At 35.8% G+C, this 26,451-nt stretch overlaps 4 protein-coding genes across 5 annotated transcripts; 2 read left to right on the forward strand and 2 right to left on the reverse strand.

The window, feature by feature from the left end:
* Positions 1-1,558: 1,558 nt before the first annotated feature.
* LOC17894990 (agamous-like MADS-box protein AGL80) lies at positions 1,559-2,277 on the reverse strand. Its single transcript, XM_006301726.2, has one exon. It carries the CDS (start codon positions 2,269-2,271, stop codon positions 1,777-1,779), a length of 495 nt encoding a protein of 164 aa, XP_006301788.1. The 5' UTR covers positions 2,272-2,277; the 3' UTR covers positions 1,559-1,776.
* A 4,968-nt stretch (positions 2,278-7,245) lies between these two features.
* Positions 7,246-14,799, forward strand: LOC17895878 (ALBINO3-like protein 2, chloroplastic). Of its 2 annotated transcripts, XM_023788222.1 has the most exons (14): positions 7,246-7,646; positions 7,886-8,013; positions 8,815-8,886; positions 9,378-9,479; positions 9,638-9,697; positions 9,896-9,961; positions 10,382-10,429; positions 10,880-11,056; positions 11,138-11,193; positions 11,288-11,405; positions 11,536-11,622; positions 11,830-11,939; positions 12,056-12,227; positions 14,578-14,799. In XM_023788222.1, the coding sequence occupies exons 1-13, from the start codon at positions 7,268-7,270 to the stop codon at positions 12,207-12,209; spliced, it is 1,557 nt and encodes a 518-aa protein (XP_023643990.1). In that variant the 5' UTR covers positions 7,246-7,267; the 3' UTR covers positions 12,210-12,227; positions 14,578-14,799. The 2 variants fall into 2 exon arrangements, with proteins under 2 accessions (XP_023643990.1, XP_006302131.2); XM_006302069.2 differs by lacking the exon at positions 14,578-14,799 and having other exon boundaries at positions 12,056-12,395.
* Positions 12,311-14,561, reverse strand: LOC17896092. Its single transcript, XM_023788223.1, is given in 5 exon segments — positions 12,311-12,718; positions 12,948-13,144; positions 13,498-13,565; positions 13,644-14,242; positions 14,452-14,561. Coding segments are annotated over 4 exon segments (1,113 nt in total). The 5' UTR covers positions 14,227-14,242; positions 14,452-14,561; the 3' UTR covers positions 12,311-12,453.
* Positions 14,800-17,584: 2,785 nt separating the features above from the next.
* Positions 17,585-18,342, forward strand: LOC17895893 (agamous-like MADS-box protein AGL80). The gene has a single exon (XM_006301282.2). The coding sequence runs from the start codon at positions 17,632-17,634 to the stop codon at positions 18,121-18,123; it is 492 nt and encodes a 163-aa protein (XP_006301344.1). The 5' UTR covers positions 17,585-17,631; the 3' UTR covers positions 18,124-18,342.
* The last annotated feature ends 8,109 nt before the right edge of the window (positions 18,343-26,451 follow it).

The raw sequence follows: 26,451 nt of genomic DNA on the forward strand, positions 1-26,451 counted from the left end.
TCAAATGCATCATGTTAAGAGATCAAATCAGATGTTTATGTTCATGTTTACAGTAAATTCAGTTTCCATTCCATATGAAAACAATGAATATCATCAGAAAATCATTTGTAAACCTAAATTTCTTTTAACATAAGTCACTAAACCTACATCGACTTCCAAAAGAAATTCCTACTAAGACTCCCAAACCAAATATCAAACTGACAACATATCGAAATCCCCTTTCAAAATAGTTTAAAGCAATATATCTAACTAAACCCTAGAAATGAAAACTTCTTCTTATTCGATTCGATTCAGTTCGGCTTGTCAGAGACAAATGAGACGGTGGGACAGAAGAGACGATGACATAGAGGAGACGGTGAGAAGACATACCTATCGGAGACAGTGGAAACGGTGAGGAGTCGGTGAGACAGAGCAGACGGTATTTGTGACGGTTAGACAGAGGACACAATTAGGAGACAGTGAGACGGAGCAGACGGTGAGGAGCGAGTAATTAAAAAAAAAAAGTCTAAAGTATTTCTCATCAATAACAAGATGATATAAAAAAAAATGGAAACTTAAATTCAATTTCAACTTTCATATATCAAATGACGGATATGATATAAGAATATGAAATTTAAATAGCAAAAGTAAGTTTCAAATTACTTAAATATTTCAAATATCAAGATAAGAAATAACGAATATGGGAAGAGAACGGGGTATTTAGAAAACAAAAATTATAATCTTAACTATTTCTAATAAAATACAGAAGGAAATTATGGGTAACGGACAAGCAGAAAACATATTATTTATTCATGTGGGTGGGCCCAAATATTTAATTTGGTTGCAGAACGTGCATAGTGAACGAGTTTGACTCTCTTGACATCTATATTTCGGTCATTTTATTCAAAATTTTTAATATTTTTCATTTTTTATATGGTGTGATAGTTCACGAATTTAATTAATTTCTAAATTATCACTAATCCGGTTCACACTCGATATGGGTCTCATATCATGTCGATCCGAATATATATTGAAAATTTTATAATAAATTTTAGGTTTTGAAATCAACCCTGCACGTACGTGCAGGTCCATCCCTACTATCATATAAAGTGAGTAAGCTACATATATTTAAACATATTTGAATGATAACAACATAGTTAAAGAAAAAACATTAAATAAATTAGAATATTATGTTTGCATCTACTGTTGAGAGAAAACTACCGTTCATAAATCAAATTTAAATTTTAGTTTTTCAAGACATTTTTATTATTGATTTATATAATAAATATTTATCAAATTGACAACAAACGATTGTCAAAGTTATTTTTGGTACCCAAAAAAAATCTTCCTATGAATCACAGATTAAATCGTATGTAGTTCATATATATAAAAAATATTTATTAATTATCATAGAAGATAATAAATAATGTTTTTTCTTGGTAAGAAATAAGACAAATGGTTTTCTGTCATATAGAAAGTATATCGGTGACTGAAAAAGAAAAATAGAAATAAATAAAATAGCAAACATATAAGGGAGAAAATCTTCATAAATATAAAACAAATCTGGTCATAAAATGAATATATCAATCATGGTATCCATTCTATTAAATCTATGAAAAATTACACAACACAAAGGCCAACGAGATTGATACAATTCTCCTAGTCCTTCTTAAGAATGCAAAGCATAAATCATAGAACATAAATGTCAACACCATTAATCCAAACATCTTAATCTGAAAACAATTTTAAAAACGATGAGATTAAATTAGATAATAAGATAATAAATTTTTGATAAGATCACTCTCTCATCATGATGATGGGGGCTCCTGCTTCCACAGCCTTGATTCTCTCTTGGATAAGTTTGAGCTTCTTGTCAACCACCTCGGCTGCTTTAAGCAGTTCCTCTGAACAATCTGATTCGGTGGTTATATCATTGGTTGAAGCCATTATCCCAAGATTCATAGCACGAGTATGCCTCTTCTCCCTCTCCAACTTCTTCTCTGCGTCCTGAATCATCTTCTCCATGAGATCCTTTTGGTCCATCATGTATTTGATTTGTTTCTCAACTGGAAGCTCGCTTAACCTTTGAAGAAGAGAACGAACCTCACTTATGTTTGGCCAGAGCTCAGGACCATCCTTGTACTCGCTGTAAATGATAGCACAAGCGGGTAAACCACAAAGGATGGTTAATTCACTGATCTTTTTCAGTAAACCATCTTTGCGTTTTCGAAATGTAACTCGGCGAGTGGCGTTGTCGGTGATCAACTGGTGTGTAACTTTTCTCCTACCCATCGTGAAAAAAAAAGTTTGAAGAAGAAGGAGAGGAGGATTTGTGTGGTTTCAGATACTAATGGGTAAAATGTTATATAGATGACTTCTAACGTTGACCTTTTTCTACTAGGTCCACAGAAGATATTTCAACACATTGAAATAGGTATGTTTTAATATTAAAACAAATTATAGAAAGGTTGTTACAGAAAAATACAAATTAAAATTAAGAAAAATAATAGCTATATATGAAAGCTTTCTATATAAGAAGACGTATATCAAAAGAAGTTTATTTTATTTTATTATGTGTCTTTTATTGGTTAGTCTAGTCAACCTCAAAAGAAGGGAGGTAATATTTTCCTATTATTGTCCCCATATACACATGTAAAAAGGTTTGAACTATTTTTTGGTTTCTTACACTAGACCAATTAGAAAGTTGATTTGACAAGTTGTAGTGATGAGTTGTAAATCAAGTTGTAATGTTAATACAAATTTATTATACTAACAACAAAAACATAATTTATCATACCAGTAGGGTAAATGGCATAAGTCAGTAAACATTTTAATTGATAATCACGAAAGCCTATGTATGGACAAACAAAGTAAAGCTTATCGTTTCTATGATTTCACCTATATATTAGGCTGTTGTGACTATGGATATCAAAGGTGTGCATATTTGTAAATCCCTACTTACAAATCCTGAGGTATATGAATCCTTTCAGGATTGTTGAGCGGGTTAGTGTCGATCCCTAATTGTAACACCCCTGTCTGAAATTTTGTTAGTGTTGATCGACACCAACAAATTTCGGTTTGACCTATTTGTTTTAAATTGCAAAATTGATTTGGGTTGGTTTCACGAAACCCTAAGGCTCGTTTTAAAAGAGAAAACTTGAAGCCTTGAAGGGTTATCAACCACTTTATTCTTTTAGAAGAGTGGAAAAAGTTCCTAAGTTTCTTGTGAAGTTCTGTGGGATTTTAGAGATATTTAGGTGTTGTTCTTGAGAGTTTTGACTAAAGGAAAGGAAGATTTTGGGGCTGTGCTGTTAAGAGAGTCTTGTGTTGCCTCTAATTGTGTTGTTTCCTTCATTGATAGTTCTATATCAAGGTGAGTTCCTGACCATGGGTTATCTAAGCATTAAGATTGTGTGATTTTTGTTTATTTGATGTGTGGAGTAATTTTCCGTGATGTTTTAAGTTTTTCTGGTGTTTGTGTGGCCTTGTGTGGCTGTTCCTTGGTTGTGTCGGAGTGGGAGATGATGTGGTTGTGATTTTAAGGTTCTCTGGTGGATGAGATTGTCATTGGATGTGTTATAGGGTGTGGGACACCAGGCTTTTGTTCGCGGTGCATTACCGTGGTCGTGTCGACCGACACCAGTTGTGTGTGTCGACCGACACTAGTTGGTGTTGTCAATCGGGTATCGACCGACACAAGTTTTCTGTGAGCGCAGTTTGTGTTTTTGATTGATTGGTTTGGCTGTTTTTCGTATTAATATGTGATCATGATCTTAATTACTAATATGTATAGCCCAGTAGATAGGAGGATCGCTTCACTGAGTATTTGTGATAAAGCCCACGTATCTCATTGTGTTTGTGATGCAGGTAAAGTGTGACGTAGATTCATGGCAATGAGGAGGAGGACGATCTAGGGTCTCGGTTATTGTGTTTATGGTTATGTTATGTTGTTAGAACCTGGATTAAAAACATGCTAGGCGGTTAGTGTAATTTATGGTTATAGAATGATTGGTTAATTAATATTTGATTACTTAGAGTTGGTTTTGTTGTTTCCGATGTGCATGATGGTTTATTTAGATAATTGCTGGATATTTGATGGTTAAATGATATTTGTTTATTGGATTGGTTTCCGGTTTATTTCTTCCGTTGGTTTAGTTGGTTAAATTGTGAGACCTCGGTTTGCGGAGAGGTTTAAATGAATTTATTTGGCCATCTATGTCACCAAATTGCACTTATCTTTTCGGTCAAAGGTCCTGAGAGAACTCAAGAGTTAAGCGTGCTTACACTAGAGTAGTCAAAGGATAGGTAAACATCCAGGAAGTGGTTATAGGAACTGTGTGAGTGAGGCCAAACAGAGGGGAATATCAAGTGGTGATTTGTAGGGTCGGTAAATAAGTTTTCAAGCCTCCCGGACGTAGCAAAACGACCGTCGAGTATGGATGGGCTCGCAGGCCTAACGAGAGGATGTGAGACCCATTAAGAGGGGTGGGCCCATGGGCTGAGAGGGAACATGAGATCCTTTGAAGAGGTGACGGTCGGGGCGTTAGAAGTGGTATCGGAGCCGATCCCAGACGGGTGTGGAGTCAAATCGGCTCACACCGTCAAGGGTGACGGTCTTGGTGCACAACGAGGACGTTGCGGCATGTTAGTGGTGGAGAATTGTGAGTTCCTGATTTGATAAGAGGTTTAAATTAATTAATTTGGGCCATTTGGCCACCTATGTCACCAAAATGCACTTATCTTTTCGGTCAAAGGTCATGAGAGAACTCCAGAGTTAAGTGTGCTTATGCTTGAGCAGTCAAAGGATGTGTGACCTAAAACCGAATACTCCTTCGTATTTTACTATCTTATTATTTTGGCCTTTGTGTAATGGCCTAAGGCCCGTTGGTATACATCCATAAAGATGACCTTAGAAAAGAGCCACCAAAAAAGTGGGCTTAACCGGACGTTTCAAAACCAGAACAGAAATGGATAAATCATGAAACTTTAAGAAATCTATAATTGTTATAATCATCTTTTTCAAACTAAACCATTTCTAAATTGAGAACCGAATAGATTTCCAAAATACATATAATACATTTATATCTATAATATAGGCAAACATTAGTTACTTTTTCTTTTGGGGTTAAAAAACAAAAGTTACATAAAGTTAGTTTCTTTTGTCAGTAATCTACATACATTAAAGAGAAAATTGTAGGGAATGACATGAACAGTGATAAAAGTTATTTGGAATGCCATTTTCCAAAACTTCTTTCAAAACATGCCATAAAAGCCATGTAAAAAGACTATGTTATCCTTCTCCTCAATGAAAATCTCAAAACACAATTGTTTTCTTTTCTTTCATTATCTCTCTCTTCTTCTTCATCTTCATTTTTTTTTCTTATTCCAACAACAAACAGTATCGACGGACCAGATCCGACGGACGAATTCCGACGGACCATATCCAACAGACGAACTCTAACGGACCAGATCTGGCGGACCATAGCCAATTCCGGTGTACTGTAACCAGTTCCGTAGACCAGTTTCGGCAGACCATATTCGACAGACTAGTTCCGACAGACCATACAGTAGACGAGTTCCGGCAGACCGTAGTCAGTTCTGGTGAACTATAACCAGTTCTGGCAGACCAGATTCGGCGAACCAGATTCGACCAACCAGAAAGACGAGTTACGATAGACGAGATCTGGCGGACCATAGTCAGTTCCGACGAACTTCAACCAGTTCCGGTAGAGCAGATTCGGTGGATCAGATAGACCAGTTCCGACAGACGAGATTTGATGGACCAGATCTGATGGACCAGATCTGATGGACCAGATCTGATGGACCCGAATCGGTACACCAAACTTGTCTATCCTACAGATCTCTTGAAACCACAAATAATTGAGTAGAAGATGAAACAAGTGATACATCTATGGAAGATATCCATCAAAGATCTATCTAGATGTACACTTTGGATCACACATTTGTGTGTAGATGGACTAGATTCGGTGGACTAGATCCAGTGGACCAAATCCGATGTATGTAATATGTTCATTTTTGTTTCCTAATTTGTTGTCCATCATACGTATATAGCTTTGAAAGATGTTTGTGGCACGTTTTGAAAGATGTTTGTGTCCAAAACTCACTCAACAATGTTGAGGGAAAAATCGTCCAAGCTTCTCCCTTTGTGGCATGTTTTGAAAGATGTTTTTCATAATGACATAATAACAACTTTGAGTTTAAAAAATGGCATAGCCTACAAAATTCCCTACATTAAAAGCTTAATAGAGCAAAAACCCAAGAACATTATTTAAGATAAAGACACGGTTCGGAATACACTTTGCGTGAGTTATTATTTTATTTTTTTTGGTCGACCATTTAATTTTATTAAACAGAAGGTAAGTTACAGAAGGATTTAAACATTACACGTATACAAAAGCTAACAGTGTAGAAACTAAATTTAGCAATAGACACGTGTTCTTCTTGGCCACGTCACGTATCTTGAGGAAGCACACCACCGTAAGCTTTTGCCGATGTCTTCACGATTCCGATCAAGCTTCTTAGATTGATAGATTCATCCTTTGCTTGATGGAGAACTTTTTTCCTTCTGTCAATTTTCTTCTGCTGATCTCAGATCCTTCCAAGAGATATGTCAAGTTTTTCTGGTTTCTAGAATAAAACTCTTCAAATCTTCTCCAAAGATCATCAACTCCGGGAAGCTCCACCACCGAATACATCAAAATTTGATGCAATTCTTTTCTTTGCTCTTATGATATGAGCAAAATAAAGCGATGAAGATATTACTCCACAAATAGTTGAAGAGATTGAAGAAAAATTTGGAAGGATAATCAGAAAACTTTGACTAAAAGAAAACACAAATGGATTAGAGATCTAGATCTCGCTAAGAAACCGGACTTAGCCGGTGCAAAAATCCAGAACTTAGCTGGAAAACTATTTTATAAGATAAACTCCGGTGTACCAGAATTCTCCTTCTCTCTCTCAAAGATAGAAAAGCGATAAGAGAGAGAAGTTTCTCACGTGAGTTAAAATTATATACCTAAAACACATTAGAAAGAAATAAAAAAAGTTACATAAAATAATCAAAAATAACTAAAAGTCATCTAAAAGTTATATATGTCAAAATTAAAATATATATATTTTTTAAATTAAACCAGTCCGACCTGGAACCGAACATGAACCAATCCGACCGGATACATATACAACCAATAATCATTTCCAAACATAAACCTTGTCGACGTCTCTTCTGGGTTTTATAGTTTCAGACAAGAAAAAAGAATTGGAAATTGCAATGTGGAGGAGTTGCTTACGCGCCTCCTCTTCTCGTCACCGTTTCTCTACTCTCTTCTCTTCCCAAACTCTTAAACCCTTCATCTCCTATCCTCCTCCTCCCTCGCCGTCACCATCGCCGCCGTGTTTCCCCTCTCTCCGGCGATTCATCTCTACTGGCCCAGAGTTACCAATTGGGTCTCAAGATATCATCCCCAGCGATGATTCTTCTTTACCTGTTCTCGCCGTCGTAAATTTCCTCGACGGGTTTCATGAATTCACAGGATTGCCTTGGTGGATGATTATTGCATCTTCTACTGTTGCTGTTAGATTAGCTTTGTTGCCTTTACTTATACTTCAACTTAAGAAATTGAAGACCATTTCTGAGTTGTTACCTCAATGTTAGTACCATTTCTCTAATTTTTTGGTTTTGTAGTTGTTAGGGAACATGGAATTGAGGCTAAAGTTAATCCCTTTATGCTAGATTTAGTTGTTTCAATGGGACTTGTATGCAAGTGATTATGTCAAGTTAGATAAGCGTTGCTCTAGATAGTGGTGATTGTGATGCATACTATGTGATTGGTTCTGTATATTCTTGATGAAGTTAAGAAGCCAATCCTAATGTTTCATTTACTTACAGTGCCTATGCCGATCCCAGAGACTCCAACATTAAGAGGGTCTATTGATCAGTTTTCTCGTTTTTTAAAAGAGAGTCGAGCTATTGGTTGCCCTTCGTTTTTGTGGTTCTTCCCATACTTATCGGTCCAGGTAAAAAGACCTCTCTTTGTGATGTTTTCTACACTCTGTGTTGGTAACAATACCAGATACTAGCTCGAACGTTATATTTGCAGCTCATCTCTTTTTTTCCCGTAGTAAGCGAAGCTATTGTGAAAATCTGAACAAGAACACTCGTGCTTTATAAATCTTGGGTCTCGTATAGTCATCTTTGTTAGACACTCTGTTGACTACTTCACTTGGAAATTATTCTTTTTAGATATCAGCTTTCTATTCGTTTTAGTTCTCTTTGAATGTTTCCTTGTTGCACTTATATGTATCGAGCTTCCAGTGAGAGTGGTGGATGATTTTAAATTATACATCAGTACATAAAGAGTTTTGAGATCGAACTAGTAACTATATGGATGTAATATGAAATTCTGTATGAAAAAGCCAACCTTTGAATTCTTTGATCTTGGGTTCTCATCATGTGACACATTTGTCAGTGCGCTAGTTTTTGCCATTTTCCTTTGGATTTTCTTCTCTAAAGTATGTTTTCGCCCCCTTGTGGTTTTAATTTGCGTGGTTGGTTGGAGTCGTATGCAGCTTCTTTATTAGAACTAATCGCCCCAATTGAACTTTGATTCTGCTTTACAATCACAGTTGATTTTTTTTGCAGAAAAATCCATATCGTATATGTTTTTATATCTGTTTGATAACACCTTCTCATGTTACTTGATCTCTGGCTTTCTTTATAAATGATATGGTGTTTTCTATGTTGAAACATTTAATAAATAGTTAATGTGTTTCCATCATATTCATTCTCACTTACCCATTTGCTTTCCTCATCTGCAGCTCCCATGCTTTTTCTTGTTGATGGCTAGCATCCGGAAGATGTCACTAGATGGTCATCCTGGGTTTGATTCTGTAAGTTGAGACTGCACAAGAATAATTTGTATAGTCACATAGTTGGTTTAAAAATCTGCTAGCTTGTGTCAGGTGGTACACTAGCAGTTTCCCTGGTGATTTTGGTTTCTTTTGTCGAGTTAGAATATCTATCTGGGTCTGTGTTAGCAAGTGGCGATTGATGAATAATGCCAGTATAGATGGCTGCTATCTGAGTTGACAAGAGTAGGCTAAATCGGCGTTTTTAATGTTGACAAGACTTGTTATATTGCTTGTATTTTTCCTTTGTATTTTATACCTGAAGTACAGTTTTTTTAGGACATGTGACATATATGCTCAACATTATTTGTGACTTGTTTTCTATTTGTATAATTTTTAGTTTCGTTGTTGTACGTAGACTCTCATATGGAATCTAGATCTTAGTACTAGGATTGAGCATATCTGATCTGAATATGTCCTTTAATATTCCCTGATGTTGCTTTTGCGACTGACCTGTTATCTTTTCTTTGCAGGGTGGTGCCTTGTGGTTCCAGAATTTAAGTGCTCTTCCTGGTGGCTCTTTTGGACCAGTCTTTCCAATTTTGATTGCTGGCTTCCATTACATTAACATACAGGTTATTGTGACTACTTGTTATTCAAATATGTGTCGATGGATCATACTAACCTTCTTACTTTCAGAATTTATTTGTTCTGCATACTGTTACCATAGAGTATTCAAATTATAGGTTACATTTTTATATATGTATACTTCTAACTTTGAATTTTTCTCCAGATTTCTTTTGATTCTCCCACAATTCGTCAAACTACCGGCTTGACCGGGATGCTCATGAGAGTGAGTTGAACAAGTCTTATTTGCAGCCTTGGTTACTTACGTCTTACGCAATTTTGTTTTGTGTGCTTGGAGCACTAATTATTTCTACCATGAAAATTGGTATTGTTAGTGATATTACTAATGCCATGTTTCAGTATGCTATTAATATTAGATTCATGCGTCCAGAATCTCAAAACTGTACTTGTTTTTGTTTTGCAGTATTACAAGTTATATCTGGAGATCTTGAGTGTTCCTTTGTTTTTTGTTGGCTATGCTATACCACATGTAAGTAATTTTATCCATCTCTCTCCGCAGTATAATTTACTCTACAAATCTGTTGGCCGTCTTATTCTTGTCTAAATATTCATCTTTCAGACTTTTGGTTATTTCTCTACCAATTTCCATACCTTCTTTCTTGTTTCTTGTCTTTCTCTACCAATTTCCATACCTTCTTTCTTGTTTCTTGTCTTTAAACGTGTTCTTACTTCTTTTTATGGGTCAGTGTGTGCTGTTTATTTGACTCTACTTCTTTTGTTCAGTTTATTCTATATGTTTTCTTCCATAAAACGTTTTCCCTAGAGACTCTGAATTGTCCTTCATTTTTGCTTCTCATCTTACTTCGGCAGAGTTTTATGTATATGGAACCAGAACTAATGCTTCTGTTTTTCTGAGCCATTTTTTTATGAGCATTTTCTTCTTTTTCAGGGAAGTCTTGTCTATTGGGTAACCAACAGCTCAGTAAATATATTTCAGGTATGCTCCCTTGTCTCATTTCAGAATTCGCAGTAGAAGATGCGGTTCTTTGTTTTATCTTCCCAGTATCGAGGAATGGGGAATGATGGTAGTTAGCATTAAAATAAATCAAATCGAAGAAAACTTCTCTTGCTTGTATGTTGTTTCTGCAACTGAAGATTAAATACCAAACTAAAGTGTTAAAATAGACAGATAGGTTGTTCCTCTGTGTAGACTCAATGCAATTATGTTGATGAGATCTATTTAGTGACTGCACTTGCTAAAAATAACAGATTCAAACATTAAAAGAGAGTTGTCTTAGTGGGTTCACCAGTGATTTAGTTTTTGATTTTAAAGATAGTGAAAAGAAAAACTTGCTAGCAACTGCACTGGGGGCTCATATAAAGAATTGACTCTTTGTCGAGGTTGTTAATATGTGTAAAGTCCTCACGAGAAATCTCAAATCTGCAGCAATTATCTCTCAAGCACCCTATGGTAGGAGCAAAACTTGGTTTACTGGGTCAGGGAGCCTCTTCAAGCGTTGGGCATTCCATGGAGATCAGCGAGTCTGTGATCAAGTATGTGGACTCTAACTCACAAGAGCAGACCCTTTCTCTACAGACTTTAACACCAGAAGAACTTCTTTCTGTAAGTAGTTGGACAATGTATTCCTATTGATCATGTAAGCCTGTATGTTTCAATTTTTCTTATGTGGGGATTTGGTGTCAGCTTTCAGTTCAGGTCTTGTCAAACGGTGATCAAGAAACATCCATTCAGTTGCTTCGGTGTGTATTTCTAAAGAGTATCTTCCTGATCATCTACTATTCTTTACCTTCATGTCTAGCGATATTCACTTCATGTGTAAATTATTCTTTTCAGATTAGCTCTTGAAAAGGATCCTGGATATGTAAGAGGTTTGGTTCTCATGGGACAGGCTTTATTGCAGAAGACGCAGTTGGCAGAAGCTACTCAATATTTGGAGCTTGCTATCTCCAAGGTTAGAATTCTGCTGCTTACTTTTTTGTACGTTTACACTTACCAATATTACTTTCTTATTGACTGTGTAGTAAGATTAAGAGCTTAAGAATCTTTCACTAAGCAGCACACTTCTTTTGTTTTTCTCTCAGCTTCTTGATAGCGATCCATCTGATCCTGAGGATGTTGAACTTTTAATGCTTGCATCTCAGTGGGCTGGTGCTGCATATGTGCAACAGGTACGACCGATAATCATTTTTGAAAACGACTGTTATGAAAGTGTCTCAGGTCCTGAATCGGATGTCAATTGTTATAACAACTTCTTCGCGTAGTTTCAATTTGACCAAAATTTAAGAGACTACCTATTGTTATTTTCTTGCTCTGCAAATTTTCGTCACCTATAATGGTGGATTTGGTTGGAAGTTGAGATTTGGTGTTTCTGGCAGGGAAAAATGAAAAGTGGTATTACACACTTGGAAAGAGTAGCGAAACTGCAAGAACCCGGTGATCTTAAAAGCAAAGAGCATTACTTTGAGGCATTGCTGCTTCTTTCAAGGTACTCTATGACAGCAGAATAGAAGTTTCACTATGGAGAGTTTAGAAAGTAGATAGAGAATCATATATATGACTAAATCCCGCGCAATTGAAAACAAAAAGCTTTTGCCATTGCAGTGCTTTGTACAAAGAAGGGCAGAGTGATGAAGCTGCAAAGATTCTACGAGTAGTAGTGGATCACAATCCAGCTTACAAGCCTCTGCTTCAACAATGTGAAGATGAGAATGAGCTGGTTAGTGATCTTGTCAGTCGCAGGAAGGACCATTACTGATTCTCTCCACTTTTACTTGTAAGTATTTGAATACTATGTGTAACATTCAAAAGTTCATGACCTTGCAGGTTAGTAATAGTGTAAATGTGTAAATCCATCAATGGATATTAGAAAACATTCAAAACAAATAAAACTGATCAGAACCAAAAGTCGCAATAAAAGTACATACAAAGTTGAGGTTTAGTACACAACACTTGTTTAAGACTTTTGAGTCATGAACCTACTACACAAACACACCATCAAACTAGATTATTCCGATAGCAGACATGAGGAAGCGAAGTCTAAGACTAACATATGCAATATCATGAGTGTCCAACTGGTTTAAACTTGAGCGACTAGGTTCCACCACGCCAGTGAAGACATAGAGAGCTTGAAGCTCCTCTGCATATGTGGCACTCCTTGCAACACTGTATCCTACTACCTTCCTCAATGCCTCCATCTTCTCCCATATCTGATCTTCACTATACACCTGCAAATCCAAAACCATACATACTTGGATTACTTGGACTCTTACCTTTGAAAATCGAACGTAATGCAGAACAGTTGATCGCAATCAGAGCCATGTTCTTTGTAGCTCAACTTTAAAAAATTCATTTGGATCCCCCACCACAATTTTCAGAGATTAGTTAAAAATGTTACTACATACATGCCTAACTAAACAATGGACTCTACTAAAATAGCATCACATACGAAAATACATCATATCAAGAGCAGATTCAAGACATCTCTCACCAAAACATTCTAAACCATGTCTAGCTAATGGCACAACACAATATTAGCAATGAACGAACAGAGTCTTCCCTCTAAATTAAACATTCCAGAACATGACATATTAGAAACCGGTTACCTGCACGCCCGGTTTTCTTCTTTTTCTTAGTTGTGTTTTTTCGTTTCTCGTCCCCGGTTCCATGTGCCCCACTAGCTTGGTCTATCGGCTGAACCATTAGTCAAGAGATCAGAGAATGATTTTACAATAATTCCCAGTCAATTATATAGCACCATTGGCACTAGTCAATGAAAAGACTAGTCCATGACCTTAATAACTAGAGGACATAACCACCACAGAAAGAATTATAACCACAACAATATAGATGTAACAGTGAAAATTAATAGCTATTGACCAATAAGATTAAAAATGTGTTGCAAGCAACTAGTCAACGACCATCTCGAATACATGCAAATTACAAACTTAGCATGGATTTATCCAGTACTTAACTAGAGGCAGGGGATATTTCTAGATGTTATCATGCAGCTACTAACTCACAAGATGATAGGATTTAGTATAAACCTCATTCGAAGATGTTTCCTCATCATCCTTGCCAGTAGAAGTTTCAGTTTTAGTGCTCCCAAGTTCACCTGCCAAAAACCTTAAACATCAGTAAACTATTTTACATAAAATAAAATTTCATACAGTGATCATAATGAAACAACAACCTTCACGTCCAGTTTCAGGCTCTTCCGGCTTTTCAGGCTGATCTTGAACCTCCTCTGACGACTTGTCATTTCCGGACTTTTTATCATCTTGTAAGTCTTTCTTCTCAGAGGTTTCTCTATCATTTCTACCCTCATCCCTAATTTTCTCTAGCAAGCTCGTTGACTCTTTCGCCATATCCTTATCTTCCTCAACCCCAATGGGAACCGGTTCATCCGAATCCCTGAAAAGTGCAGCCTCACCAACTCCGGCCGCATCTTCACGGTGACCAATCTTGCTGTACTCATCAAATCCAGATTCATCATCTTTGTCAACTCCACTCGTTTCTTCAGTATCAGGAGGAAGAAGACTACTCATGACCTTTTGAGTACAAGCATAGTTAGCCAAGAAGAGACAAAAAGGAACAGAGGAGAGGAAGGCTATGGTAGAGGCAACAACAAGTGAAGGAACAAGAAGTGGAGCTGAAGACACTACAACACCAGCTGTTAGAACCTTCTTCCCAACACTTACTGCCTTACTCCAAATCCAACCTCCTTTGTTCTCTTCACTCTCATTAGATTGATACTCCTCCATTGTCCGACTCATGGTTCTGTCTTCAATTCTGCCATGAAGAATCATTTGTTTGGACTCAAAACATACTTAAGAGGAAACAAGAACATGCATGCAGACCAAACAAACTTCACGCAAGCACATTTACAAAACATCATCAAACTCCACAATTTCATCAACTTTAAAGAAAAACAAACAAATTGTAAAGAAACCAAACCTTATCAGTTAACATATGAAACTAAGGACAAGAAAGAAACAAACCTGTTTAGGTTGCGGCAAGTTTGAAAGCAAAGAACTCATGGCAGATTCAGTAGCAAAGTTGAGGAGAGAATAAGGACCAGAGACGGAGAGAGAAAGAGAGGCAAAATTTTGTGTGTGTGTGTGTAGACAAGTTGGAGAAGAACACAAAGAAACAAAGTAACACGCGTCGAGGAAACAGAAACTGAAGGTTGCATGGTTTTGTGTCGCAACGTGGCTCTTGCTTCCTTTCTCTCTATCCACTTGTTCTTAGTCCTGTGTGTTTTATGCAGAGTGAAAAAAGCTTTGGGTTTATAATGTAAACTGTTGTGATTTGAGTAAATATTATGCGCAAACCAACTATGTTACCTTTAGAACAGGCTGGTTCAAAATTATTATGTTTACTTGTGATTTACTTTTTTGCCAAAAATATAAGGTTCTGTTGAAGTCTTTTTTTTTTTTCTTTTGTAAATTGTTTTGGCCAATTTTGTAATGATAAATTAATGTTTAAAACATACACATCATTTTAATATACACATGTATCTTAAAAATATCGTTTCACTATATTATTTGTTCGACTCGATTATAATGATTTCAAATGCTTAACATTATTTATCAGTGGTTTAGTTTGTTTGTTTTCGTCTTTAATTTTGTATAAATTTGATATCGTCGTAAATTGTATCTCTATACTGAGTATTGAAGATCAAACCAAGTGAAAAAACAAAAAAAGAATGAGAACTAGAATCTACAAGAATAGAGCAAGAGTAGCTAAGTTCATCTATTTATAGTATTACATAGTTTAGTGATTAAGTTTACTAAACTTAGAAACTGAATCCATATGTACTTAATCTATAAGATTGTCCAAAGATATGTATATCCAAAGGAGATGTTTTTTTGGTGAATAAGTAATAGATTAATCATATATTTTATACATGTTTCATAGCAGTCCACTTTAATTAATAATTAATATATATGTGCAATATACTGACTCGTTAAAATTTTTATCATAGAATATACCCCGTTTAGGATAAAAACTATTATATACAGCGTAGCTAAATGTAACGCTCCGACCGTCACCCCTCCAGTGGGCCTCATGTTCACTCTCATCCCATGTACCCACCTCTCTAAACGGGTCTAACGTCCTCTCACTAGGTCCATGAGCTCATCCATATCCGACGGTCAGTTTGCTACAAATCACCATATGATCTTTCCCTGTGTTTTGGCCTCGCTCACACTGTTCCGATGGCCACTTCCCGGATATTTTCCTTTGTTTGGCCTTATTCACGAAGTTCCGACAACCACTTCCCGGATGTTTACCCATCCTTTGACTACTACAAATCATCTTGAGTTCTCTCAGGACCTTTGACTGAAAAATAAGTGCAATTTGGTGACATAGATGGCCAAATAAATTAATTTAAAATTAACCAACTAAACCAACGGAAGAAATAAACCGAAAACCAATCCAATAAACAAATATCGTTAAATTAGCAAATATCCAGCAATTATGTAAATAAACCATCATGTACAACGGAAACAACAAAACCAACTCTAAGTAATCATAATATTAATTAACCAATCATTTCGATCACCACAATTTACACCAACCGCCTAGCATGTTTCTATCTACATTCCAACAACATAACATAATCATAAACATAATAACCGAGACCCTAGATCATCCTCCTCCTCATTGCCATGATTCTATGTTACACTTTACATGCACCACAAACACAATGAGATACGTGAGTATTATCACAAATACTCAGTGAAGCGATTCTCCCATCTACTGGGCTATAGAAGTAAGCAATTAAGATCATGATCACATATTAATAATACCAAAAACATCCAAACCAATCAATTAAAAACACAAACAGCGCTCACAGAAAACTGTCGATTAACACCACCAACTAGTGTCGGTCGATAACCACAACTGGTTTCGGTCGACACCACCACGATAATGCACTGCGACACAACCACATCATCTCCCACGCCGACACAACCAAGGAACAGCCACATAAGGCCACATAAACACCAGAAACACATAACACAACAAGGAAAATCACTCCACACATCAAATAAACACAAATCACACAATCTTAATGCTTAGATAAGCCATGGTCACGAACTCACTTTGATATAGAACTAACAATGAAGAAAGCAACACAATTAGAGGCAGCACAAGACTCTCTTAACACCACAGCCACAAAATCTTCCTTCCCTTTAGTCAAAACTCTCAAGAACATCACCTAAATCTCTCTAAAAGCCCATAGAACTTCATAGGAAAACTTAGAAACTTTTTCCACTCTTCTGAAAGAATAAAAGCGGTTGATAACCCTTCAAAGCGTCGAGTTTTCTCTTTTAAAATGAGCTTTAGGGTTTAGCAAAACCATCCCAAATCAATTTTTCAATTTAAAACAAACATGTCAAACCGAAATTTGTTGGTGTTAATCGACACTAATAAAATTTCAGACAGGGGTGTTACAATTAGGGATCGACACTAACCCGCTCAACAATCCTGAAAAGACCCATATACTCGGGCGTTATAAGTAGGTATTTACAAATATGCATACTTTTTATATCCATAGTCACTACAGCCTAATATATAGGTGAAAGAATAGAAACGATAAGCTTTACTTTGTCCATACATAGGCTTTCGTGATTACCAATTAAAATGTTTACTGACTTATGTCATTTACCCTACTGTATGATAAATTATGTTTTTGTTGTTAGTATAATAAATTTGTATTAACATTACAACTTGATTTACAACTCATCACTACAACTTATCAAATCAGCTTTCTAATTGGTCTAGTGTAAGAAACCAAAAAAGAGTTCAAACCTTTTTACATGTGGATATGGGAACATTAATAGGAAAATATTACCTTCCTTCTTTTGAGGTTGACTAGACTAACCAACAAAAGACACATAATAAATAAGTAAAACTTCTTTTGATATAAGTCTTCTTATATAGAAAGCTTTCATATATAGCTATTATTTTTCTTAATTTTAATTTGTATTTTTCTGTAACAACCTTTCTATAATTTTTTAATATTAAAAAGTATCTAGGTAAATGTGTTGAAACATCTTTTGTGGACCTAGTAGAAAAATATCAAAGCTAGAAGTCATCTATATAACATTTTACCCATTAGTATCTGAAACCACACAAATCCTCCTCTCCTTCTTCTTCAATCTTTTTTTTTCACCATGGGTAGGAGAAAAGTTACACACCAATTGATCATTGACAACGCCACTCGCCGAGTTACATTTCGAAAACGCAAAGCTGGTTTACTGAAAAAGATCAATGAATTAACCATCCTTTGTGGTTTACCAGCTTGCGCTATCATTTACAGCGAGTACAAGGATGGCCCTGAGCTCTGGCCAAACGTTAACGAGGTTCGTTCTCTTCTTGACAGGTTTAGCGAGCTTCCAGTTGAGAAACAAATCAAATACATGATGGACCAAAAGGATCTCATGGAGAAGATGATTCAGGACGCAGAGAAGAAGTTGGAGAAGGAGAAGATGCATACTCGTGCTATGAATCTTGGGATAATGGCTTCAACCAATGATCTAACCACCGAATCAGATTGTTCAGAGGAACTGGTTAAAGCAGCCGAAGTGGTTGAAAAGAAGCTCAAACTCATCCAAGAGAGAATCAAGGCTGTGGAAGCAGGAGCCCCCATCATCATGAGAGATTAGTCTTATCAAAATTTTTTTTATCTTATTATCTAATTTAATCTCATCGTTTTTATAATTGTTTTCAGATTACAATGTTTGGATTAATGGTGTTGACATTTATGTTCTATGATTTATGCTTTGCATTCTTAAGAAGGACTAGGAGAATTGTATCAATCTCGTTTGCCTTTGTGTTGTGTAATTTTTCATAGATTTAATAGAATGGATACCATGATTGATATATTCGGTTTATGACCAGATTTGTTTTATATTTATGAAGATTCTCTCCCTTATATGTTTGCTATTTTAATTTATTTCTACTTTTTTCAGTCAGCGATTTACTTTCTATATGATAGAAAATCATTTATCTTATTTCTTATCAAGAAAAAAAACTTATTTATTATCTTCTACGTTAATTCATAAATATATTTTTTATATATGAACTACATACGATTTAATCCGTGATTTATAGGAAGAACCTTTTTTGGTACCGAAAATATCGTCGACAATCGTTTGTAGTCAATTCGATAAATATTTCATATATAAATCAATAAAAATATGTCTTGAAAAGCCAATTAAATTGGATTCATGAACGATAGTTTACTCTTAACGATAGCTATTTATTTTTGTTATTATATATTATCTAAACACAATATTTAGTCCAACTCTATATATAGGCAGCAATAAAATTGAAAAATTTAATTTTACAGAAATTTATATATATGCGCGGGAAGTTTATAATTTTTTTTATATTTTTATTTTTGTAACGTTTGTTTTGTTGGTTTTTTATTGCTATAATTTTTTGTTATTTTATTTTTCATATGATTTTTTTTAAGTTTATATTAGTTTAATATTTGAAATGTTATTGTTATTTGTTTAACTGTAAATTAGGCTCAATAGTAGATGGTACAACCTGGTTTTACAAAAACACAAAGCATAACTGCTTTTCTCTCGTGGGCGATATCAACGAGAAAAACAAGTCGTTCGTTTTCGTCACTCTTGCCAGCCAGCGTCGGCTTCTCTGGCGTCGGCCATCATCATTTCTATTTTCCATTGTTTGAATTTCTCTAATTCCCTTCTTAATCTTAGGTTTTGAGTGAATATAACGGCAAATCATGAGTATCAACAATATGCTCTATGCTATGCGATGATGTTGTGTAAAGGATTGAGTGTGTCATTTCTCCGTAAGAGTCCGATCTCTCTGTGGGATCCATCTCTGGTTTGGTTTTTGGATCAAATTGACCAGAGGCTTTCAGTAGATATGACAAAATCATATCTTTTACAATGTAGTTCCTCCCCTATTACATTTCAGAAGCCTTAATTAAATTCTTGTAACCCTCACAAACTATTATGAATTATCAAATTAAATAGCTCTCTGTATGTATGCATTTAATAAGTTCATATTGTATAAAAGCAACATTATAGACTCACATAGATATAATTCTTTGCATTTCTATTGGCTCTCATATAATAGATATATTAGAGTGTGAATTGATTTTGAAGACATATCATAACTATTTTCTCCTTAATAATAGCCCTTTTTAAAAAACGTCTTTTTGTTGTGTGCAGGTGAAAAAAATTTGTTTTACTCACCCTTGACGCCTTGTCATTGCCACCCTGTCATTTGACTCATGGTCGTTGTTTCGAGAGATGTTGAACTTGGCTAATTTCATATACTTGAGGTTGACAACTTGTATTTTTTTGTGAATTTAGGTTGGTATGTTCATAGTATCAAAGTTTGGGTATTAAAAAACTGCTAGGATGAATGAATGAATGAATTTTCAATTAGTTTAAATTATCATGTGCATTATTATCTTGAGACATTCTTACTAATAACTTTTTTATGATACCCTCTTGCAAAACTACCCTTTTTGTTTGTCATTTTCATTTTTGCCCTCTCTGAAATTTTAATGGCAAATTTACCCCTAGTTTAAAGAATATTCCTTTCTTTGGATGGAATATTCTTTCCAAAAAATTTTCCGCCAAAAAAATTTTCCCGCCAAAAATTTTTTGATATAATTTTCCGCAAAAATTTTCCCGCAGAAAATAAAGATTTTACAAATTTTTCTGCCAAAAGTTTTTTTTAAGGGTTTACAAGGAGATTTAAAGGATCTTTTAAAGGATTTATAAGGGTTTTTAAAGGGATTTACATGAGTTTTAAAATGGGGTTTAAGAGATTTGTAATAGTTTTTAAAGGATTTTAGAAGTTTATAAAGGTTTTTGAATGGGTTTCAAAGGAAAATGATTTTTAAAAGATTTTATAAGTTTTATAACAATTTTTAAAGGATTTTACAAGGATTTTTAAAAGATATTCAAATGGTTTTTAAAAATTTACAAGGATTTTTAAAAGGTTTTTAAAAGGATTAACAAGTGTTTTAAAAAAGGTTTACAAGTGTTTCTAAAGGCATTTACAAGGATTTAAGGATTTAAAAATGGTTTAAAAAGGATTTACAAGGATTTTTAAAGATATTTACAAAGATTTAAAAATAGTTTAAAGGATTTATAAGGGGTTTAAAGGGTTTTAGAAGTTTACGAATGTTTTTAAAGGGTTTACAAATGTTTTTATAGGCATTACAAGGAGTTTAAAATGGTTTTTAAGGATTTACAAGGGTTTTTAAAAGGTTTTAGAAGTTTACAAAAGTTTTTATTAAAGGATTTACCACGGTTATAAGGGGTTTAAAGGGATTTACAAGTGTTTATAAATGTTATAAAATGATTTACATAGGTTGTAAAAGGTTTACTTAAGTTTCGAAAGGTTTTGGATGATTTTTAAAAGATTTACAAGGATTTTTAAAGGATTTTAAAATTATTTACCAGGTTTTTTAAGGAATTGCGGAAAATTATGGCTGAAAAATTTTGACGGGAAAATTAATATCGGAAATTTTCGGCGGGAAAATTTTTCGAAAGGAATATTCTTTTTGTTGGAAAGAATATTCCTTTCTTCATCATGGGTTATACTAAAGGAGGGTAAAGTCATTTTTTAACATTAAAGAGGGTATTTTTGAAAATGGACAGCGAGAGAGGGTATTTGTAGAAAATGATATCATAAAAAGGTTATTTGTGCAAATCCCCCAATTATCTTTTCAAGTTTTAATAATTTATTTTAAACACGTTTGACTACAATTAATTCGTTATTATCTACTATGCGTCTTTTGTTGGTTGATTTAGTCAACCTAAAAAAAACGGAGGTAATATTTGCTTATTAATTTCCCCATATACACATGTAAAAAAAACTTGAACTCTTTTTTGGTGATTTAAAAGTTGTATTTGATGAGCTGTAAATGATGATTTGTAAATCAAGTTGTAATGTTAATACAACTTATATTTATTATACTGACAAAAAAAACATAATTTATCATACTAAGTAACTGACATATAACAGTAAACACTTTAAGTAGTAATCACAAATGCCTATTTATGGATGAACAAAGTAAAGCTTAACGTTTCTATTGTTTCAGATACATATTAGGTTTTTGTGATTATTGATTTTAATGGTTTTCATATTTGTTAATAAGTGTTTACATCAAATCCTCCTTTAATTGGTATAATATTAAAAGTTAAGGCCAAACTTTTCTACTATAGTAAAACATATAAGGCAAAAAAAATATATATGTTTCATTTAAAACATTTCATAAGATCTTATCCAAAACATTACATTTTTCTACCATTGTATTTTAAAACCCAGGATTATGGTTGGGCTGACAAAAAATTCAGATGAGATTTTGTTATAACAAAAGTGGGGAATTTTTGTTTAACCCACTGTAAAATTGGGATAGGAAAAGACTAAAAAATGATCTTATAAACAAACATAGAAAAATATGCTATTATAACTTTTTTTTGAAAAACGTACTAGTTTGACGATTTATTTCAAAAACTTTTACTAAAACATGAAAATTATGTAGTTATAAATAATAATAAAATTGCATTGAGATACATGTCTAATTGCCTACAAATCGTTTTTTTTCATTTCTATGACAAACAAAAAAGATATTTCATTCAATTCGTTCTAATAAAAGATAGTCTTAATTAAACAGGTTATCTCAAGTCATTTCGCAATAAATTTTATAGTTTCATACATTTAATAATGCCGAATCCGAGCCCAACATACAAAGAACAAAAAAGATACATAGTTAAATTAGTGAACGTACCGTCTCACTGAACCAGTCCTTCCAAATCTGCAAGTTATCCTGACCGATTTGATAGATTTTTTCTTTCTACTGTCGTGAACAATGAGAAAACATAAGATAAACATTAGATCACCTTTTAGTTAGTGTTAGTTTCAAAAGAAATTGCTATCAACAAGCTAATCGCCAACAATACTTACAAAGATATTTTTGGTGCCATTGTTATCTTCTATCTCTGGTGATGCCCAAAGAAACATATCTTAGTTTCCATAGAGAAGATATGGAGAGATTTGGTGATATAAAATGAATGGTAGAAAATTTATATGTGTAGTTACATACCATTTTATTCCCGTTACGCTCTTTTTCATGTATGACATGTTGAGTTTTATTTTCTTATTTTTTGTTTGCGACACGTGTTGTAATCTATTGGTATGAATTAATTTTGCATATAAGATTTTGTAAGATGAAAAGATATACATATATGGTCTATAATAAATTTTTCTATTTAACAATTTGGAAGAAGTTATTTCTCGTAACGCTTTTCAATGTATGACATGTAATTTCATTTTACAATACATGTTGTGGTCAGTGATCTGATTATAGATTTTACTTTATAGATTTTACTGTCCGGGTACTGAACTTCGCGGATCAGTCCGGCTTTGAGGAGGCGGTCCACTTCGGCATTTACCATGTCAGCTCGTTCTTTTCCCTGTTTCCTACGTTTTTGCCGAATTGGCTTAAATGCAGGATTGACGTTCAGCTCGTGTGATATCACCTCGGTGCTGATACCAGTCATTTCGCCCATTTCCCAAGCAAATGTCGACTTATTTTCCCGCAAAAAATTAATCAGCTCGGTTTTGATCGTCGGGGACAATACTGCTCCAATCTTCACCTTCTGATCAGGAAACAACTCATTGAGTTGAACTTCCTCATAGAGGTAGCTATCCAGCTTACTTCTCACCGGATTTTTAGCGACCTCGAACTGTGGTTGCTATTGAACTAGAAGTTTGTGCCCGGTCAGGTAACAACTCCTGGCCGTGCGTTGGCTCCCAAGGATCTCGCGAACTCCATCAGGAATCGTAAATTTGACGCACTGGTGATAAGTAGAGGGGACTGCTTTCATCTAGTACAACCAAGAAGACCGGGAGAGTTATGGTTCCTAGAGTCCCTAGTATGACATTGTAGGTCGTAGGTCGGTCGAACACAGTGAACTCCACCATCTTAGAAACCCCTTGCGTAGAGACCGGGAGAGTTATGGTTCCTAGAGACATCGAAGTTTTGCTGGTGAATGACACTAATTGGGCTGGAGGTTCGGTGATATGATTTTTGCCGATCCTCATCCGTGCAAGAGTTTCCAAAAAAGTGAGGTCTACCGAATTCCCCGTATCGACCAGTATCCTACAATCATGGTTTGCTACGTCAAGAGTAATGACCAGTGCATCATCGTGGGGAGAATCCAGGTTCTCTGTTTCCTTTTCCGAGAAGGTTATGTCGGGGTGAACCTCGCTCGTCTTATGCTTTTTTGGGATCGAACCATTAAGCTTACTCGGGTGGTCCTTGATGGCCTGGATAGAATTACGGAACATCTGGGATCCCCCCCCCCCCATAATGATGTCGATTTGCTTTTTGGCAACTGAGGTATCTCCTCGATGAGGAGTGCCTTCGGTTTCTTAGCTGGGGGAAGATCCTCCTCTTCGGGGGCTGCCTCCGAGACGGGCTGAACTGAGTTTTGAGCTTGGTCAAGCTCATCGATCGTTAAGTCCGGCGTTCCGCCGCTCACAAACCTTTCCGCGAGCAAATGCATCAATTTTTTTGCAGTTCCTGGTAGCATGACCAGCAACTTTGTGAAGCTCGCAATAGGAATTGTCCTCCTTCCCTTCTCTGTCCACTTATTGCTAGGGAGAGCTCCGGCCTACCCGCGAGGTTCGAACGCCGGTTTTGAATGCGAGCCTTTGGCTCCCCCCTTCTGGTGATCCATTGCGAATGTCGCTGGTTCTGGCCGGTGACCCTGAGGACCTCTCCTAGCACTTTGATCAAAGTTCACCTTAGGTGCCACTTTGTACTTCTAGGCAAATGCAGCCTTCTCTTTTTCCGCCACGACCCAGTTCAAAACTTGATGTAGAGCGTCTTGTATGCTGGAGGAGCGATTGACTGTGAGTTCCTCCCTAGAGCGAGATTCGTGCAAAAGTCCGTTTTTGAGAGCTGAAAAGGCCGCAGAGTCAGCAGTCCCGGGATCTGGACCATTATTTCCTTAAATTTAGTGACCTAGGACCGGAGTGAATCATTAAGTCCTTGACTTAAGTTCCACAGCTGGGCATTGGTGACCCCGACGCCTATGAAGCTCGAGTATTGTTTGAGAAATGTTGTGGAAAGCTGAGTAAAATTGTCAATTGTCCCTTCCTTGAGCAAGGCTAACCTAAGGAAAGCTGGTCCGACGAACGTTTCAGCAAACAGTTTGCAGTACCCCGCATCTTCTTTGTGGGGCTCAAAGTCCACTCTTCCCACCGTGAGGAGGAAAGTATGGAGGTGAACTTTCGGGTCCCCCTTCTGACGAGAATCTCCCTAGGATTTGACACTCTTAAGTTGAGCAAGGATAGATTTGGCTGGAAAGCCGTGGAGCGGAATAGAAGTTGAATGGTCGATGGATATCACAAGAAGCTTGCAGAATAGCTTCACGATACCGAACTTAAATCCTTTGGATATACGCACCAAAGAAGCTAAGGGTTTTGCTGGATATACACACCAACAAGAAGATCTCCTTAGAGAAACAAAAGGTTTTTGATAAAAAGAAAATGTTCAGTTTCAAAGAGATTACAAGGGAGTTTATAAAGAAGAGAAAGAACAAGCCTTGGAACAAGTTACAAGGCTGTTCTCGAAAATACAAAGCAATAAATTAAAAACTTGAAATTTAAAAGATAGATTGACCCTCTTCCTCTTCTTGGCCGTGGCTCCTTAAGTGCATAAAAGGCCTTGGGCTTTTGATTCAACAAATGGGCAATGGTGAAGTGAAACAGCTGCCTCATTAAAAACCTTGTCAAGAAACCCAGTGGGACAAAACTTGACAAGGGAAAAAGAGTACAACCATGACACTTTTCCCATTGTTGAATCACTTAGCTTGGATCAAAACTTAAGTGTTTTGACAAGCTTTTCCTTCATACTTGATGTCTTGATCGTGTTGGCTCCGAATCTGATTAAATAATCCTCCAACAGATTCGTTAAACAATTTAGCTATTGGGCGAGTCATTGGACCAGTTGGTATGACAAGAGCATCATCGGCTACAAGCTTATCCTCCTCTCCTAGTTGCTTATCCTCCTCTCCGAGCTGCTTCTCCTCAGCTACGAGCTTAGCTTTTTCAAGTTCCAACTCCGGTTCATGCTCCAATTCCTTAGTGCTATCCATGATCATATCACCTTCCCTTCATAGCTGAGGAACTTGGGCTTCCGCGTATCTTTAATCCGCATTAGCGTGATCCGCCAAAATGTGGGAGCTGGAATCCACATAAAGAGAACTGAGATGACTTTGGGTGGGATCCTATTCCCTGTACGAACTCGTTATATTTGCGAACATAAGTTTAAATGAATAGTGAAAAATTTATAGTTTTATTGCTCAGCGAAATATGTCATTTGTACAATCGATCTTATTAGCTATTTATACAATCGGACATAGTCATTAAATGGATCGCGAAATTAACTACGTCAATCTCGCGATCCTCATCAAAGCGGAGTTTGACCACGGAGTGACCAGTTACGATTTGCTCCTTTAGTTCTCGAGATTATGGTTGACTTCTCCTTAGCAGGCTTAGAAGGTTCGAAGTGGGCTTCTTTTTCATGGGCCCGAGCAAGATAGGCCCACCGGCCGAGATGCCGATTTCGGTATCCACAGTCGCTTGAACTGATGTATTGAATTTGAACTTCCTTCTTTTCTTCGAGTTCTTGAGTATAGGAGATAAATCTCGGAGGAATATGTTTTGTCCTATAACTCTTAATATAACCTTCTTTAACCTGAGCAACACACATCATTATCTTCAAAAAATATTTGTTGATTCCCTTTTGGTGATTATTCTGCTTGATTCTTGTATGTAATGAGTCATTGGTCTAAGCCAAACACATTCTCTATTTGCTTCATGAAGTCCAATAATTTCTTGCGTCTGCAAAACAAACTTGGAGATAATGTAAGGTATGCTTTATCCCATTCTAACCAATGTTCGTGCTGAGCTGTATCTTGTAA

The sequence above is a fragment of the Capsella rubella genome, unplaced genomic scaffold (assembly GCF_000375325.1).
Source record: "Capsella rubella cultivar Monte Gargano unplaced genomic scaffold, Caprub1_0 scaffold_2, whole genome shotgun sequence".
In the NCBI taxonomy this organism is placed as follows: domain Eukaryota; kingdom Viridiplantae; phylum Streptophyta; class Magnoliopsida; order Brassicales; family Brassicaceae; genus Capsella; species Capsella rubella.